Source organism: Odocoileus virginianus, chromosome 1 (genome assembly GCF_023699985.2).
Source record: "Odocoileus virginianus isolate 20LAN1187 ecotype Illinois chromosome 1, Ovbor_1.2, whole genome shotgun sequence".
Taxonomy (NCBI): domain Eukaryota; kingdom Metazoa; phylum Chordata; class Mammalia; order Artiodactyla; family Cervidae; genus Odocoileus; species Odocoileus virginianus.
In genome coordinates, this window is record NC_069674.1 from 81009735 (window position 1) to 81030074 (window position 20340).

General features: G+C 37.6%; 1 protein-coding gene across 5 annotated transcripts in view; it reads right to left on the reverse strand.

Annotated features, from left to right (window-relative positions):
- ELAPOR2 (endosome-lysosome associated apoptosis and autophagy regulator family member 2) overlaps positions 1-20340 on the reverse strand; it is a 210808-nt gene that overhangs the window by 21449 nt on the left and 169019 nt on the right. For all 5 annotated transcript variants that reach the window (XR_011488608.1, XM_070470051.1, XM_070470065.1 and 2 more), the window contains 8 exons: positions 18227-18317; positions 17509-17611; positions 14544-14681; positions 12772-13035; positions 11892-12065; positions 9475-9664; positions 7930-8026; positions 7296-7397 (listed from right to left, as the gene is read on the reverse strand). Coding sequence is in view for 4 of the 5 variants with exons in the window: in XM_070470051.1 (XP_070326152.1) it covers positions 7296-7397; positions 7930-8026; positions 9475-9664; positions 11892-12065; positions 12772-13035; positions 14544-14681; positions 17509-17611; positions 18227-18317 (1159 nt within the window). In the remaining variant the exon portion in view is untranslated. The remainder of the gene's footprint in view (positions 1-7295; positions 7398-7929; positions 8027-9474; positions 9665-11891; positions 12066-12771; positions 13036-14543; positions 14682-17508; positions 17612-18226; positions 18318-20340) is intronic.

Sequence of the window (20340 nt, forward strand, 5' to 3'; positions counted from 1 at the left end):
TATTTACTTTATACATGGTAGCTTGTACCTTTTAATCCCTCTACCCCATCTTGCCCCTCCCCACTTCACTTTTTCCACTTGTAACCACTAGTTTGTTCTCTACAATCTGTCTTTTTTTGTTATTATCACTAGTTTTATTTTTAAATTCCTCATTTAAGTGATGACATACATTATTTGACTTTCTCTGACTTATTTCACTAAACATAATACTCTCCAGGTTCACCAACATTGTTGCAAATGGCAAGATTTAATTCTTTTTTGTGGCTGAATATTATTCCATTTTATTATATATATGTAGGTATGTACATGTGTGTATATATATACATATATGCACACATGTATATATATATGTACACACACCACAATATATACCACATTTCCTTTACCCATTCATTCGTTGATAGATATTTAGTTTACTTACCATATCTTGGCTATTGTAAATAATACTGCTATAAAACATTAGGGTGTGTGTACCTTTCCAAGCTAGTGTTTTTATTTTCTTTGGATATATACCCACGAGTGGAATAGCTGGGTCATATGATAGTTATAGTTTTAGTTTTTTTAAGAACTTTCATACTGTTTTCCACAGTTCTTGTTCAGTTGCTTAGCTGTGTCTGGCTCTTCGTGACCCCATGATCTTCAGCATGCCAGACTTCTCTGTCCTCCACTATTTCCCAGAGTTTGCTCAAATTCATGTCCCTTGAATAGGTGATGCCATCCAACCATCTCATCCTCTGTCATCCCATTCTCTCTACTGCCTTCAATCTTTCCCAGCACCAGGGTCTTTTCCAATGAGTTGGTTCTTGGCTTCAGTTGGCCAAAGTATTAGAGTTTCAGCTTCAGCATCAGTCCTTTCAATGAACACCCAGGACCGATCTCCTTAGGATGGACTGATTGGATCTCCCTGCAGTCCAAGGGACTCTCAAGAGTCTTCTCCAGCACCACAGTTTGAAAGCATCAATTCTTCAGTGCTCAGTCTTCTTTATGGTCCAACTCTCACATCCATACATGTCTATTGGAAAACTACAGCCTTGACTATACAGACCTTTGTCAGAAAAGTGATGTCTCTGCTTTTAAAAACACTGTCCAGGTTTGTCATTGCTTTTCTCCCATGGAGCATCTTTTAATTTCACGACTGCAGTCACCATCTGCAGAGATTTTGGAGCCCAAGAAAATAAAGTCTCTCACTGTTTCCATGTTTCCCCATCTATTTGTCATAAAGTGATGGGACTGGATGCATGACCTTCATTTTTTGAATGTTGAACTTTAAGTCAACATTTTCACTCTCCTCTTTCACCTTCATCAAGACGCTCTTTAGTTCCTCTTCGCTTTCTGCCATATGGGTGGTGTCATCTGCATATCTAAGGTTATTGACATTTCTCTGGGCAATCTTGATTACAGCTTGTGCTTCATCCAGTCCAGCATTTTGCATAATGCACTCTGCATAGAAGTTAAATAAGCCTAGCTTGAAGGCTTTTGAGCATTACCTTACCAGCATGTGAGATGAGTGCAATTGTGCAATAGTTTGAACATTCTTTGGCATTGCCCTTCTTTGGGATTTGAATGAAAACTGACCTTTTCTGGTCCTGTGGCCACTGCTGAGCTTTCCAAATTTGCTGGCATATTTATGCAGCATTGTATCAACATTATCTTTTAGGATTTGAAATAACTCCACTGGAATTCCATTGCCTCCACTAGCTTTAGTAATGCTTTCTTAGGCCCACTTGACTTCGCACTCCAGGATGTCTGGCTGTAGTTTTCTGCACTAATTTACATTCCCACCAACAGTGTACTAGAGTTTCCTTTTCTCCATTCTTGCCAACATTTGTTATTTGTGATTTTTTTGGATGGTGGCAATTCTGACTGGTGTTGAGGTGATATCTCATTGTGATTTTGATTTGCATTTCTCAAATAATTAGCAATGTGGAGCATCTTTCCCTGTGCCTTTTGGCCATCTGTATGTCTTCTCTGGGGAAAAAAATGTGTATACAGGTCTTCTGTCAATTTTTAAATTGTGTGTTTTTTTTAATATTGCCTTTATCAACTACAAATTGGCACTTGCCGTGGGTGTTTACCATCTACCTCTACAACAATTAAACCATGTGCTTCTGCTGCTGATCTTCAACACCCCCAAAGGAGTTCGGTGTGGAGAGCAGAAATGAGGCACTCTGTGCTCTGGGAAAATTGGCAAGCCAGGTCTTCAGACAGCTAGATATTCTCAGGAGCTGATTTTATGAGCTCAATTCTTGCACCGCTTCATATCTAGAAAAGTACTAAAATCCTTCATGGTGACACTATTCCTCGTGACGAGTGAAGGGTTCATAAGACAAGTAGAAAACTTCTGGAAAAATATGGGCTTGATTGCATGTATTCTCCCTTCACCAAAAATCACATATATACTGACCTTTCCCCCTGCCTCTTTGGAGCAGTTTCTCACAGCTATCTGAGGTGCTCTTTCCCAGGTTGCAATCCTCATTTTGGCCCAAATAAAACTTAACTCTCACATCTCACATTATACATTTTTTATAGTCAACAAATTGTATGAGCTGTCTATATACTTTAGGTACTAACCCCTTCTTGGGCATATCATTGGGAAACATTTTCAATCAGTAGGCTATTTTTCATGTTGTTGATGGTTCCCTTGCCTGTCAGACCCCAAGGCTGGAGCGTTTAGCACGTAGCTGAAACCACTGACTCCTCAGGGGATCTCCCAGCTTGTGACATCTCCCTCCTCTCCCATGTCCCGTCTGAGGGGCGCAGGTCCCATGCTGATCACTCCTCCTTCCTTCCTGCTTGACTCCATGTGACTGTTTCTGTCACAGCCCTGGGTGCACACAAGTCCTTCTGCTAGTCTTCAGTGAGAACCGCTCCACACGCAGATGTATTTTTGACATGTTCACGGGGAGAGGTGAGCTCTTCGTTGTCCTCCTCCACCATTTGATCTCTTCCTGCTTCTATTTCTTGATCATAACTGGTTTCAGTTGTTTTCACTTGTGATCACAGTTCTTTCACATGCCTCCTTACTTTTTAATGTTCTAAGAACATGTTTGATTTTAATTGCATTCTATTGCCTTTTTAACCTATATATGAATTTATATATTATCTGTCCATAAAGGGTGCAGAGAATAGAAATAAGGAACTCATTTAAACAATAATTATTCTCTGGTTCTTGATAAATTAAAGTGAATAGACAACTCTTTTGGCTTTAACAGTCCTTCCCCAACTACCAGCAAAAGCACTGCATGAGCGGCCAATAGATCCAGTGACTCTGATGCAGAGATTTTAATTAGAGCCTGAGGAAGAAATCCCTGGTGTGCTCAATCTCTGAAAACTCTCAGGACAGAACTGTGGAGCATCCCTTTTGTGAGACACAATCTCCTCAGAAGCTATACTTAGAAAGAAAATGAATTTGGGTTTTGAAGGAGGTTTTCACAAAATGATTTTGGACTTATTTATCAACTCCCCAAGCAGTTAAATACGGTTAAAAGTTGTAAGAGAGAAAGGAGGAGGATTTTCCTCTAACTCAGAACATTAACAAAGACAACCTTATTTGAGGAAAGATGAGTCATTAAAAAGAAGGCACCAATAACTTGCAGATCAGTTGAGTTCCCAGATAAATGTGCTGTTTCCCTCTGTTTAGTGTGTTTATTTGCAAATCTCTGCCTATTAAGGATGGGAGGAAATGACAAGATAAAAGCATGATGGCATAAAAAGAACAACAGAATCAGAAAATCATCCTATCATGACTGTGCCACTCTATAGCTACGCATACAACCAGGGTCCTCAGTGTTTCCTACTGTGTTGAGTGAATAGGTTTGATGGGAGGATCCCAAATGTGCAAAGACATCTCCATTACCAGAGTAAAAATGGTTCCCTCTGCTTGTTTTCCAATAAAGCTCTTAAAAAAACTTTCAAACCTTTTTAAATATTTCCAGAAAAAACGAACAGAAATTTCTCATGTTTTTGAAAAAGTACTCTGGACATAGTGCTTAGGTCTAAATGTTTCCTAATGAAAGGAGAATCTTCAATTCCTCTAACCACATAGGATCATGATTTGGGGTTTGGGAAGTCTTTTAGGTAGAAACTGGAGAGGCATCTATTTAGGGATATTAGTGGTCAACTGTGTTAGCAATTTATTCTTTGGCCACGGTACAAACTGCACTAGATAATCTCAAAAGTCCACTCCAGCCCTCTGATTTCATCTGCCATAGACATCATGCTGTTAAGTTTTCGTTGAAAATGTCTCACATCCTCCAGACACTTTGTGGAATTAGAAACCAACTGCATTTGCCAGACCAAACAGACAGGCTGGAGCTGCCAACTGCAGGTTTGTGGGCGGTCCAGGATGTTTGCTGCTCCTTCTACATTGCATGTGAGAGCCACAGAGAACACACAGTTCTCCTTTTCTCTTGCCTCTTGTGCTTTCTGTGAAGCAATTCTCATTTTTTCCCCCAGGGCTGGGGATCTTGTGACATTTTCCCTGGTCACCAAGACATGGAACCCCAGTCAACATCACTACTGCTGAAGTCGCCTTTGCCTGGTTTGCAAGGTTCTTGGCCAAGAGAGAATTCCAAAGGATAGCACCCCTTCTGAGCTGCCCAGGTCTCCCCATAGTGACTTCTTGGTAAGCATATGAGATTTCACAGGGCAATTGCCTGGTTAGCACCTTTCTTTCTCTCCTGGAGAATTTAAAGCTCAAAAAAGAAAAATGCAAATTAAACCCTATTCAAAAGTAGCCTAAGTAAATTTGGCTCTGTTAACATTTCTTTACTGTTAGTAGGAAATCTTTAGTCAAACCTATAGCTAAAAAAATATTATGATTGTTTCCATACACGCTTCCACTTCTCATGTTCTGATCGCAGAGCTCCCCCTTGTGCCCTGATGGGAAATTCAAGATTCAAGAAAGAATGGCAGACCAGCACGGGTGGCTCGTAGTTGGTAAACAACCGCCTGCAACACAGGAGACCCTGGTTCGCTTCCTGCGTCAGGAAGATCCGCTGGAGAAGGGATAGGCTACCCACTACAGTATTACTGGGCTTCCCTGGCGGCTCAGCTGGTAAAGAATCTGCCTGCAATGCAGGAGACCTGGGTTTGATCCCTGGGTTGGGAAGATCCCCTGGAGAAGGGAAAGGCTACCCACTCCAGTATTCTGGCCTGGAGAATTCCATGGACTATTCCATGGGATCTCAAAGAGTCAGACACGACTGAGCAACTTTCACTTTCAGTTTTCACTCTGAGCACATTTAGGTTGTGGGGTTCAAGCAGTTCCCTAGAGCAGCAGTCCTCAAACTACAGGATGCATCTTAATTAAACAGTTTTATCAAAATATGAAAGAATTCACCCTGTAGGCCACAAACTTTTAATTTAGCTTTCAGAAAATTGAAATGCAAAACAAAATGTGAGAATCTGTCTCAGAAAAAAAAAAAAAATTTCCAAAATGGGAGTTAAGACCAATGGTTCTCAAATTTTAACATGTCAGAACTGCCTTGTGGTTTTATAAATATTCCAGTGCTTAACACTTGGAGATTCTTTAGATTTCAGTGAAGGCCTAAAAATCAGTTTTACAATAGACACTCCAAAGTATTCTGGTGCATCTGATCTTGGGAAGTCCTTGCAAAGATAGTCAAGTAAAAAAAACTGCCTGAGGTCAAAGGAAAAACTTAACTTTTCTTCTTCTCACTAGGAAAAAGCTAGTTCCTAGATGCCATCATTTAACATCATGAAGCTAACATTTTCTCATTATATGAAAACATCAGAACCCACCTTGGGAGAGTTAGAGTGGAACATTTTCTAAAGGACAGCATTTGACTTCAGGAGTATTATCCGCTTAGTCATAGAGGCTCCTGAAGGAGGCTTCAGAAGTCATTCATGTGGGATCCCAGAGGCTAGACTAAGAGAACTGAGCTGACAGGTCCAAAAAAGGACCTCAGAAGTGCTCTACTAAATAAAACAAGTGTCTGCACTCAAAGCAGTATGGTGGGATATCAGAGCATAGTGGACAAATCTCTGGATACACCTTCTCACAAAGAAAGTGTGCTCTGTGACCCCAACTCCAGCTTGGATGCTGGCCCAGGGATCCTCTACCACATGATGCCCTTGAGCTTCAGGCTCCCTCTGTTTCTTTCACGGATGTCAATTACCTTTATTATGTTCTGTGCTCATCATGTTCATATCTCACCCTGAACAGGTGAAGAGAAAAATTAATGCATCTATGAGAACCAGAGAAACAGAGTTGGTAAGAGGTGAATGCTGATGTGTTTTATGTGCAGGAATGAGCTCAAAATACTATGTTATCACTGTAATTATTTTTAAGAAACCCAAGTAACTGAATCAATGTTTCAACCACTGATTTCCAACCTCGATGTAATATAAGCAGGACTTATTAAAATCTCATAAAAGTTACAGTGAAAGTAACAAAAACAAAATTAAGTCAATCACTTTTTAAAATATACATTTTTTGCTAGCTTGATGGAAAGACATCTGCAAATCAAATTATAATCCAAAGGTACCTTAACCCTAAAAAGATTAGAAATAAATAATCTACATAGTAGACAATGAATAACTATAGAAAATAAAAATCAGGAGACACAATGAAAGCAATTTTTAAGTTTGCAATTTTAAATCCATGAAATTGCTTAGTTTCTCTTACTATTCCCAACCAAAATAGTTGTATTAATCAGATTGAGACTGTGGACAGCTAATGCCTCAATGCCAATCAGTTAAAGGGACGATGCTATGTATTCTACAGGTCAGACTCTAACTTGGTGATTTCGCCACCAAAGTGGTGAGTGATTAGAGATTTTCTTGAGTGATTAGAGAACTCAAGAACAGCAAACTCATCTAACCTGACCTTCATCCCTTATAGAGACAGAAACTATGACAAAGAGGTTAGATTGCTTAATCTAGGTCACCTAGATAGTTCGTTGCTGATAAAGAACTATAATCCAGGGAAAGTCCTAATCCAGCTCTTAAGAAAACTGACACTAGATAGTAAGACTCAATCAAAAGATATAAACAATACAGTTATATATTACTTAAATAATTTTCAAGATAATTTAGACACTCAGGCAAACAAGATGAGAATCTGTCATTGAAGAGATTGAAAGTGCTGAGACTCGCAAGGACCTATACCTCTTAACAGGCAAGCAGCACATCTGGAAAACAAAAATCTACAGATTCTTTGTTCCCTTTCTGCTTTACACCCATAGAGAACGTGTTTTAAAATAGCAAGGTTCTGGAGAGTTTTGCTGCCTGATAAATACATACATGGCAGAATCATATTGAAATAAGACTACCTGGGGACAGAAATGGCTCCCGCTCCTGGCTTAGCAGGATTACACCTCATTTTCACAGCAGTTGATCGGCCATTAACACAAGAGGTTGTAGTTGTAGAAGACCTATTAGAAGGCAAAGGTCACTTCACAAAGCAAATATGACACAGACTTCAAAAACAAAAGTGTCCTGTGTGTAACTGCTCCTTTGCTCTATGAATTAATGAAAAAATGTATCAAAGTTCGCCAATTCAGAATTTTAATACAGACTGAGTTCATTTACTTTCACTGCCTATGAAAAGCTGACTGCTCTGCAGGTAAAGTGATATGCTATCATCAAAGGATTAATAGAGCTATTGTAATTATAATCAAAAGAATTTTTTAAGGTATTAGAGGTCATAGAGACTTAGGCTGATGTTTTGATGTGTGAATTACAAACAATTATTGCCTAGACAATGAATAGTCTCTTTATTGCCTTATTTAAAAGATTATATATATGAGAAAAATTACATAATGCTTTCTAAATATTCCATGTTTTCTATTCTTTACTAAGTCTTTCATTTAAGAACCAACTACTGATTATCTATTCAAAATAAGCTACTGAAGTGATGTCCTTATGATTAAGAAAATAATCAAAAGAAGCTTCATGTTCACTTACTTATAAAAGAAATGCACATCTGGTATTTGGCTTGGTGAAACTGGGAACATATCTTCTTTTATATTAATATTTTGCAACGTGGTTTCAACTGTTACTCCTAGACAACAATAAAAAAGAAACTATTAAGCAATATGGGAAAATTAGGTTTACTTAGTCTCTATATCTAAAAAGAAAATAGCTTTACTTTGAGGCTGTCATTTTAACTAGAAATATCATATAAAATTAATGTATTATTGGTAAGAATAATAAACCTTACAAGGTTTCCAGAACAAAAAATACTCTACTCCTTAACTTTGCAATTTTGCTTAAGTCACTTTACTTCCCTGATTCTTATGTCCTGAATTTGTAAAATGCATGCAATAATTTAGGTGGTCTGCATAGTCCCTTCTAGTTTTAACATTTCAACAATCTACTATTATAACTCTCAGCCTCTTGTGAGTTATGTCGAATGGGCTGGGATACTTTGCTAATGTAGCTTTTTATCTATTCACATTCATTATAAACACATTTGACAAAATAAAATTCTATGTGCCTTAAATATTTCCAGAAAGTAACTTCAAAGTTTGTTTTATCTAAAAGCAAGGCATTCCCCACCCATCAACCCCATGCAAAATGATAGCAGAGTCAAAATGCAAAAAAAAAAAAAAAACAACAACAAAATGCAAGCAATAACAGCAACCTTTGTTCTAAGAGTTCTGATGCTGAGTGCAAGCTCAGTAACTGTCCTTGGTGCTGAAAATATAGCAACTGTCCTTGGTGCTAAATTCTTCTGGAGTCTCTAAGTCGTACTGGAGTGGGTTGCCATTTCCTTCTCCAGGGGATCTTTCCAATCCAGGGATCAAACCCAGGTCATCCACATTGCAGGCAGATGCTTTACCATCTGAGCCACCATGGAAGTCCAGAGTCTATAGCAATGGTTCTCAAATCTAGCTGCAGATTAGAATCATCTAAGAAGCTCTAAATTGTTAGATTATCATATGCATTGTTAGATCCCCAATCCCTCTCCAGATATTTTAATAAACTTGATCCTTAAGAATAACTAGTTAGGGACCTGAAATATTTTTAAAGCTTCCTATACTTTCTAGACCAGAGATAGAAAGGGCAGATGGAGAATAAAATTTAGCACACTCACTCTTGCTGTTTGTCACCAGATTTCCTCTGGTATGAGAAAGGATGATGAAAACTGGTGACAGATATTATGATTTAGGTCTATATTGTGTTTGTCTACTCTTCTTCTTTTGCTCAAAGTCTTGAGGTTATTATTATTTTGCCCCATAAATTCCTAGAAAATCTGATGAAAGGCACAGATAGCCAGAGAACAACATGTCATATGAATTAATACATAACTCTGGAAGCTTCTAATACTCATTAAGAATGATCAAAAGATCTCACATGTAGGGAGTTCTAAACCATGTTATAAAGTGATGATTTAGAATTATCTGTGGGTTTTAATCACCTATGGTAAGCACCGCTGCAGGGACAAGTTATCAGTACCATAATTTTAAGCAAATGCATGCATGACTATATGAACCAAATGAAACTTACCCAAAAATGTATCTGCCAGAATGATGGATTGTGATGATAAGGCTGCTCGGAAACCCTTACTTTCAGAAGGAATAATAGTTGACTGGCACACAAATGCTCCTACCAAATTCGTGTAATCATCTGACCCTGCCACCATTTCCTTTACTGTAAAGTCTGTTATATTGTTGGTACAGAGAGCCAACTTCTTCCCCTAGGAAAACAAAGCCAGAAAGAAGCTTTTACTGAAGGTAAGTCTCTAAGCTGGATCTCAGCTACCTAGTGATTCTAGCAGAGCACTGGCTCTCTCCTCACCACAATTCTGATTTTAGGGATCTGGTGTGGGAGCTCAGGCACCAGCATTTTTTTAAAAGCTCTTGGGTTCTCAGTCACTTCAGTCATGTCTGACTCTTTACAGTGCTATGAACTATAGTCCACCAGGCTCCTCTGTCCATAGGATTCTCCAGGCAAGAACACTGGAGTGCCCTCTCCAGGGGATCTTCCTGACCCAGGAATCAGATTTGCATCTCCTGCATTGCAGGGAGATTCTTTACCCAATTCCAATGTTCAATCAGGATTAAAAATCTGACATTCTAATGAATTCAGTGATTCAAGGCTGCACTGCTCCCCCAGCTACAGACTGCATTTGTGCTGGATGAAAGCCACTTAAGGAAATATAAGTCATCTATGAAATCTTCAGACAACAATGCATACAAAGGGATCAGAAAACTGCTGGTGAAAGTTTTAATGCCAAGAAAAAAAACCTTGTTATTCCTTCTCCTGAATAGGCCTGTGTGTGGCAGAAAAGTATTGTCAAGTCTAAAAAAGGAAACATAAAAGTCTAGGACAATATCTAAATTCTAAACAGTTGGTCACTATAAGTGTTTTTATTCACCTACTCTCAGACTCAATGATGTGGATCTGCTCAAGTTTACTGTATGTTGAAGGGAATATAGGAGCTTACATTTTTAATCATTTGGAGGGTAGGTATAAGACTGGGAAGACTTTAATTTTTTTTAATATAGTATGTTTAAATATACTATAGTTCCACTAAAAAGCACTTTAGCTTACTCTATAATTTCTGTGAAGAAATATATAAAGAAAAACAGAAACTCTATTTTACTTGTCTTAGATGTAGAATGTGCACAGATGGGCATAAAAAACAAACGCTTCTCTTTCTTAATGCAGCTAGCAATCTTAACCTATAAAATGTTTTCTCTCCACCAAGCCTGCTCACCACAATACAGGTGCAATATATTTTTACTAAGCTTAAATTAAACTGTTGAGACTAAAAGAGAAACAAAGAACAAGAGCAGAGAGAAACTGCTGAGGAAAAGAATAAGAAAATAATAGTAAGAGAATTAGAATAAAAAGGAAAGAAAGAACGAAGACCAAAGAGAGAAGACAAAAGCTAAGACAGTGGTAATACAGGAAGGAGATTGGGAAGAAGTGTGATATATTGGGTTGGCCAAAAAGTTTGTCTGGGGTTTAGAAAATGCTGGAAAAACTTTTCAGCCAACCCAATATAATGGAATTAATCTTATTCACTGCTTTACACAGCATTTAACACAACAGGTATTTAACATATAATTATATATTCAGCGAACCTAGTGACTAATCAAGTGAGTGTGCTGGATTGCCCCATGTAAAATCAGGATAGGACAAATCTCATACCATGTAAAAATGTATATATCTTTCTGTTTGAAAACCTCTGTAGTCATGAGATTTCTTTTTATTTCCTTTGTACAAAGTTTGGCACAGCAGTTCATAATGAAGACTATAGGAGTTAATAAGGGAATAGACATGGAGAAAATGACTTATTATACTTTCAACTTAGCTAAGGGTGAATATATACATCCCAACTCCAACCTTGTACACCCACAAAATTATTGGATACATAGTCCTGTAACTCTCCCCTTACCAGTATCAATTAATGTTCTACTTCTTCCCAAAGAAAATTAAATCCCATAATTTATTAGCAGAGGCTACCTCATCAACTGACACTTAACCCCTGCTTATTTCCATTTTGTTTTTGGACAAACTTCCTCTGAAAAGTCTTTTCTTTTTAACACAAACTTGACCAGAAAAGCAACAGTCAAACTTTCTCAAGCCTTAACTTTCTGCCTAAGGAATAGGTGGGATTGACAAGCCTGACCCACCTTTACAAAAATGAAAGATCCTCAAGGCCCTTACACCACAGCTCCAAGCTTTGGGGGTTCAACTGACTGCATACGTGCTTTGATGGACTGAGAACCAGACAAGGATGGTCCTAGTGGGGAAAACTGCCAACATGCCAGAAGGCAACAAAGGATTTAGGCTGTCAAAGCTCACTTTCTGACATTTGGCTGTTAGTTTCCATAGAGATTTTATTGGTCCACCAACACAGAAAACAACTCAATCAGAGCTGAAACCTAGCCCCATCTCACCTTGCCAGAACTCACCTCATGCCCACATAAACTGATATTGAAGAAATGGAAGTACTTTGTTCCTTTGGAGGTAAAGCTGGGACCATTCATTAAGGAACCCACACTGCTGAGGTTGCTGAAGTCATAATGCAAACTTTGATTTTCTTTTTCATGGTAGAAAAAGCAGTCACTGTAGCACACGGAGTGGTCCTTTGACCATAAACATTAAGAAATGTAAAACAAAACAAAGCGAAAACAATACAGCGGGAGAGAAAGCATTAGCTGCTATGGGGAAAAAAAAATGTTTCCTAAAAGTTCTAGCTTTAAAAACTATTTCAGTAGTTTTGTATTTAGTCATGGCATATTTTACCACTCTAATATAGAAAGTTTCTAAACTAGATTTCTCTAACCAAAGTTCAGAAGAGTTAGAATTTTTTAAAGAGTGAAGTTATTCTAAGATAAGTTTCTTGTGGAAAGGTATTTTTAATCAATAGCCAGAATGTCCTGTCATGCCAGTTCAAACAGACATTAAACTATTTTTTTACTTCACTCACAATATAGCATCAGTCTTTGCCCTTAAAATGTTACAAGATACTCTTGCTGTTCTCCATATACACCTACAACCTACCTATAGAGAGGCAGCTTACTTGTCCTGCCTTAATGGAATATACAGGAAATCACTTAATATTTTGGGAAGGTATTCTTATTTGGATGTGCTACTTGATATTCTATGTCCCCAGTAATTTTCACTTTCAGGACACATGTTAAGCAGTCAATAGATGCAAGGCAAGGTAAAATAAGGGAGGGAATTTAAAAAGCCATTTATAAATATAAATTAGAAACATTAAGAAAAATCTTTGAGTTTGTCTATTACAATATGCTTTCCTGGGGATAACTGAAGTACAGACCCACTTACCTGAGTGCTTCTACTCCCAGGCCCACATGGAATACAAGCCTCCTTGCCGTAGACCTGATGAATGGACAGGTAGGTGTCAGGCGGACACTCCACGCACTGGTTGGTTTCCTTCTCAATGTAGTGGCCTGGGGGGCAGGGGACACACGATGAGCCCGACTGCTCAGAACCCAGGGCACAGGCACGGCATGACGACGCCACCCCATCAACTGCATTAGTGGCGGTGATAGAATAAATCTTCACCATGTCATTGATGAACCGTCTATTCTAAAAAGAGAGCAGAAAGTAATGACTTCTGCCTTGGCACTCAGCTGTACAACCAGATTGTTTCATGTTCATACCACCAAAATAACTAAGCAGAGTATTCCAACCTAGCAGTTTATAACTGACAGTAGATTGATAGTACTCCTTTTTGGTACTTTTCTTTTTAAAAATTATTAAGACTTAACACTAGAAGCTAATTTTCGTGGTTATGAAGTTCCAGGAATTTTGCCACAATCACCATGAGATTATATCATAACTGGTAAAAATTCAGGCATATGTATAGACTTGGAAGAAACAATATGATTTAGCAAAAAGAGTAACCTTATCTCCCATCACTGTTTATTCTGATATAGTCTAAATATCGTGATAAAAGTGTTTATAATGATGTTTACAGTGTGGTAAGGTGACAAAGACTAGGACCAGGGATTAAAAAGTCCTTACCTAAACACTAACTGTGTGACATTGATGCAATCGCCTCAGTTCTTTGGGTCTCCTCTCCCTCTTTAGCACTTTCCTTAACCAACACACTGACTTCTACTGGATGCACAACAGAGAGTAAAAACCTGGATCTTGCTAATACTTTTCCTTCTTGTGACACTGAGTCAATTAAGGTCTAATGTTCATCAAGCAGTGAGCACCACTGTATCAGTAGAGAGCAGATTCTTAAATGCTTTCTGTCTGGAGCAAAGACAAAAGGGAGCCCAGAAAGTCTTCTATAGTATGTTCACACCCCACAAGTTGGGACTCTGAACTCTCATAAAACATGGCTGGAGTCAAGTGAAACCTGAGGAACAGGTTCCTCAATGAAAGCCTAAAGAGAAAAGAGAAAATGCTCTTCGTCTGCCACCATAGTGTTAAGGCAGCTTCTTAAATAAATTTACCTTATTCCCACCCTCGGAAGGTCATGATGATGGAGATCTACAACAATAACATGTACTTGAAGCATATGAAGGAAAATACTTACAAGAGGATTAAGGTCTATTCTAATCTAGCAGAAAGTAAAAGAGAATAGTTCTGTGTGTTAACCCAACAACATGTACACATACAGTCTTCAAGCTACAGAAGGTGACAGTCATGACCTTGAAGTAACAAACCACCACCAAGCAATGTCATCTGAGCAAATGACAGATCATTCAGACTAAGAGGAAGAGTGTTACCAGCCTTCCCAAAGGCTCAGAAAGCTTTACAAGTACGTTTTTAAATAACTACAAAGTAAGATTTTCTTCCTCTTAAACTTTTAATAGCTATATTTATTCAAAGTGTTAGGCAATTCTAAGATATGTTGTTATTCCATTTCATAGTCTTGCTCTCAAAACACAAATAAATATGTATGTGTGTGTGTGTATATATACATATATATACATAATTTTATACCAGTCTACTCATAACCAAATGATTGATTCCACATCAGTAAAAAGCTAAGCATTTCCTCCAGATTTCAGTCAGCACTCTGTATAAATCTCCACAGGGATATCATCTTTGCTCTTTTTTTTTAAGTGCTTGAAACTTACATCTTGACCCTGATTGGTCCTCTGGAATGCCCATGTAAATGTAAATGTGGCATTCTTGAAGATGACATGGGTATAAGCTTGTTTTTCTTTGGTTCCTCCCCATGACTCCACCACATTCGTACTTTTTCTATTAATATCCTAAAATATAGTAGAAAATATATATATATAAGAAAGCAAAAATTCAGTGTGAATATACATGTATAAACATCACAATCCTATGTTTGTATTTACAGTAACCCTATAGAGTTCATGAACATCTATCTACAGAGCATGTAAACCTAAAACTCTCAAAACCTTCCCTTCAAGTCTACACAAGCACTGACTAGCTTAGTAATTACAATGTGTCAACCACATGGCCAATATAACCTGAAAGAGATCTCAATTCAGTATGCTTAAGGAGTTATTCTTTTGTGAGAAGGGATTGGTATATGTGTGTATGTGTGTGACTCTAGCGTAGGAAATACACGTCAGGAAAAAGAAAAATTTCTCAAACTTCTGACAGCAAACTTCTAGGATCCTCATAAAACAACAATGCTTTCTTTCCATCTTTTTTTTTTCCCCTCTTGAGGGATTCTGACAGGTGACTTTTACACAGGAATTCTAAATTCTCCCTGAATTATATTTGTAATTTACAGTGCAGATTAGCTAGAATGTTATTTAATGTTCATGCAATCTTCTTTTGTTTATATTTGAATTCTAAGAAGATGAGTTTGTGTAACATTTTATTTCTGATTTCCTTAGCTAAATTCAATATTTAGAATATTATATGAATGTGTGACGTTCCAACCAATATTATGTCATTAACATGGTCAGAAAGCAAATGTATTAAGTAAATTAAGTAATATAACACACATCTAATTTATTTGAAATGAAAAACCAGGGTAATTCTGAATTTTCTAATTAGTCTTCCCTGCAGAAACCCTAAAAGATGACTTAGGAATTTGGATAGGCTTCTTTTAGTTATCCAAGATGTTGATAAAACAATGTCATGAGCTCAAGCCATATCTCTTTCTTTCTAAGACACAAGGGCAAGCTTTGACGACAAACATGTTATAAAGCAATCAGGTATGCTATAAAGATATGTGTCTTGAGTTCACACCACAGATAGGAATAACAGAGTATGTTTGTCACATGTTACACAATTTCTCACATTACCAAACAACCAAATAGTCACACATGCCACTTCCAAAAAGGATCTCATAATATACTAATAGTGCTTTGTTAAACACCTTCTGGATGTTTATTTCAATAATAAATGGAATATTAGTTTTGCACCTTACCCTTGTAAAATACTACATGATTTTCAAAGGATTTTGATATGTTATTTAGGTGATGAAATCTCAAAAACTCGTGCAGAAATCAAATCACAGAGTAAAGAAAACTAACAGATCCTGCTATGAGCTAAAAATGCTTAAGATTGATTTTCCAAAATAAATATTAATATGTATGATCCTTACCCTCAGGAATGCTTGATCAACTGAGAGAGACAAATATTGAATACACTCACATAATTAAAATAGGGTTTTCTCAAAAAGTTTTAGGAGCACACTGGAGAGAGTGATTAACTTTACTTAAAGGAGTAAGAGAAAGCTTCCCAGAAAGGTGAGGTTTTGAGCTGCCCTGGAAGTATTGTGTGAATGGGAGTTCACCAGACAAAAAAGAAAGTCGTGCTAGCTGAGTGTGTGCCAAGGCATATGAAACGAAAAAGGACATCGCGCGCCACTAAGGGGGGCTGAGTAGTGGAGAGGTTGGGCGAGGAGTGCAAGAAGCCAAATAGAGGCCATGCTAAGGAATTTTAAGTGCATTTATAAGCTATTGGTTCTCTAGCTTTAGCGCATATTAGAACCAACCTCAAGGCTTGCTAAAATACAGAATGCTGGGCCCTATCACCAGAGCTTCAAAGTAAGACTCGTGTAGGGCTCAGAAATGTGCATTTCTAACAAGTATCCAGGTGGTGCTAGCCCAGGAACCACACTTTGAGAACCACTGCCACAGGCAATAAAAAGCCCCTAAAGGTGAGGGCTGCCTCTACTATTGTTTTTATGTTTATAAAGATAATTTTGACAGCAAAATTGACAGGATGGAGGCAAGAAAAGTAGACAACAGACTACTGTGGAGAGATCATAGGAATCTGAATTTCAGTCATGGCACTAAGCATGAATAGGAATTAACATTGACGAAATGAGGAGGGAGACCTGAGAGAACTGAAGACTTCCAGGTTATTCATGGATGTGTTGAAGATTAGTCATCATCTTCTTTTACTACCATAATGAGTTAATACTTAAATCTCCACATATCTTGTATATCATGCAGGAAACTGTTAAACAGACTATTAACTAGCTACTAAAGGACTGTGGGGAAAAAATGAATCACGTCATTGATGTCACCACTTAATGGAAACACTAAAGTCTTAGCCAGCAACCTTCTAATACCTGCATGAAGTCTTGGTAAATTCTGTGTTGCTACTTTTTCTCAAGCTGTTAGATGAGATTTACAGGACATCTAGGGGGGAAATGGGCAAAATGATGACATGTACCTAATAAAATCCTTTGTCTGCATGTATTAATTTAACAAGGAAGAGTGTTACTTTTCCCAACACTCTCCACCTCCATTATTTCGTGTTCTCACTTAATACATGCTTTTCTTTCATGATGGTTTGAACTGCTGAGTGGTTTATTTTCACTTCTGTTAGTGGCATATTTTTTGAAGGAATTTTCTACAGGATTAATATTTCCTGGCTTCTGTCTGTCACCCATACCCCATCGCTAATTTCTCTCCATGAGGAATGAGTGCTTTGTAGACTTCACAAAGTCTTAGTGAGTTCTTTAGACATTTTTTTAATGTTTTTGGAAGACTCTAAAAATGGGAAGAAAAATGGATTATCCCAGTTTGTATAAATAAGTTCACACTTGAAAGAGAATGCTAAGCCTAGAAATATACCTCTGAAAGCCACTCTTTCACTTACCACCATGAAGTACAGAACACAGTCAGCTGAACAGAGGGTCTCAAAAACAAATGTTATTCTTCCCAGTTCAGAACCCATGGCTCCAGTCATTGATGTGGGTGGTCTATTTAACAGATTAAAATTACAATACTTAGAGCATGTTCTAAGTACAATCTGGAAAAAATTAAGTCACTTTATTCATTAGTCTGAAAGCCATGCTCTTCTCTCTCCCTAGTCTACTGCTGCACGGAGTCTACAAAACCACAGCCATGTGCTCAGACCTCCTGGGGTAAATGCCACCACATAGCCTATAGCAAGAAAAAAACTCCTATTGGGAAATTCAACATGGGGACTAAAGCAAATTGAGAATTTGTAACATAGTACTTTACATATAGAACTGAGAAGAAACAATAAACCTAAAGATTCTCCTGCAAATGTCTTAGACAATATCTCTGAATTAAGCATTCAAGAGTCGTAGTTTTCGTAATGTTTGGATAGAGTATTTTAAAAAACTTTCAGCTTCATCTAACTAATATACAATTAACAATTACAGTTTCCCAATCGCTGATTCTATAAATATTCTTAAATCTATATTATCCTACTCAGCTTGCCATTTGCTAAGTACATCACAGTATTATAATAATAATAATTTTATAAAAGCAGTCCTGCTTCATCTGTTTCTGTTGGGAAACAGGCATGAGAATTCTTACAAAAGGGAATCAGAACTGGTTTTCCTTACTTAAATCCTGGGATATGCAAGTTTAAGATCAGGTAATCATTATCGGAACCTCCAGCCCCACTCTGGATGTGATCTCCAGCCACCTCCCAACCTAAAAAAGATAAAGGTTATCAGCAAAAACTCCATGAATGATTTCCAACAATCTTTTTATATAAGCCCACAAAAAAAAGAATTCCCTATTTTTTAATTCCAGTTGTAAATTGCGTGCAGATGTAGATGCCTAGATACCAATACAGACATTGCATATGATTCTCCAGGAAGAATCAAGTAATGCATATTTTTGCATCAAAGTTACTTAATGGTAAAACTAACAACAGTCTTCTCAATGAAGCATGATTTTTTTAAACTAGAACAGATGGTTTTTAATCCAGTTTAATAAACTAAGAAAAAAATCCTAGTCTTCAGTTAACCAATGGGAAATAGAAACTTCAAATTACTTAATGAAGATGAGGGGTCTGGAGCTCTTTCTTAGAGTTTGTTTATTATTGTTCCCTAATTTAACACCTATTCATATCCACTTACTTATTCATTCACCGAACTGGCATTGAGTCTCATTAACCATGATACACATTAGAGAAAGGAAGCCAAGACTGGGTCCACCCTCACTATGAAATCAGTAGAATATAAGAGACACAACTAAGAACAGTCAAAAGTATGAGGTAATATGTGCTCATAGAATGTGATGTGAGTCTGTCCTCTGCAAAGAAACAGTCAGCATGCCACGGGCTGAAATGGCCACAATAAAATGAAAGGAGATGCAGCCCCTCAAATACCATCAAACAAGGTTATTAATTAATGGCAAAACTTATTAATTAATGGCAAATCTTTGCAAGAGGAAACAAATATATCTCATGTTTGAACATTGGCTGTTACTACATGTTTTATTATATCACCTGCCTAAAAACATATATTGAAGTTCTAACCCCCTATACTCATGAACAGACCTGATTTGGAAACAGAGCCTTGGGAGATATAATCAAGTTAAGATAAGGTCATTAGGGGGAGGCCTACTCTAATATGACTGGTGTCCTTATGAGAAGTGAGAAATTTAGACACAGACACTCAGGAAGAACACCATGTAAACACACAGAGACACAGAGACCCAAGGAGAAGACAGTCACATGAAGATAGGGACAGAGACTGGAGTTAAGCTGTCACAAGTCAGGGAATGCCTGGAGCCACCAGAAGTTAGAAGAGGCAAGGAAGTCTTCCCAGAGAGCCTTCGGGAGGAACATGGCCCTGCCAATTCTGGGGTTTCAAACTTCTAGCCTCCAGAGCTGCAAGAGTGTAAATTTCTGTGGTCTTAGAAAGAAACAAAGGCAAGTATGACTCTGCGACGCTATGGACTGTAGCCTACCAGGCTCCTCCATCCATGCAATTTTCCAGGCAAGAATACTGGAGTAGGTTGCCATTTCCTTCTCCAGGGGATCTTTCTGACCCAGGGATCAAACCCAGGTCTCCCACATTACAGGCAGACACTTTACTTTCTGAGCTACCAGGGAAGTCCTGCTCTAGGGGAAGCCAATTACAGGGTTTCAAACTTCTAGCCTCTAGAGCTGCAAGAGTGTAAATTTCTGTGGTCTTAAACGCCCCAGTTTGCGATAAATTCTTGCAGCACTTTTGTATTTTGCTTTTTGCTTCAGAATAAATCCCACATTTTTCATGTTTCTACACACAATTTCTATTTTGAGTTAATTTTTATGTTTTTAGAAATCACATTTATATTTATTGTAAAATTTTGAAAGCTACAGAAAAATTTTAAAGATGAAAACTAAAATTATTTATAAATTCACCACCAGAAAAAAACTACTGTTAACATTCTGAGGTGTTTCTTTTAACTATCTCTTTGATGCATACATGGTTTTATATAACTGAAATCTTACTGCTGATGATATTTTGCTTCATAGTTTTATACACAACAGAATGGGAAAGACTAGAGATCCCATCAAGAAAATTAGAGATACCAAAGGAACATTTCATGCAGAAATGGTTCAATAAAGGACAGAAATGGTATGGACCTAACAGAAGCAGAAGATATTAAGAAGAGGTGGCAAGAAAACACAGAAGAACTGTACAAAAAAGATCTTCATGGCCCAGATAATTACGATGGGGTG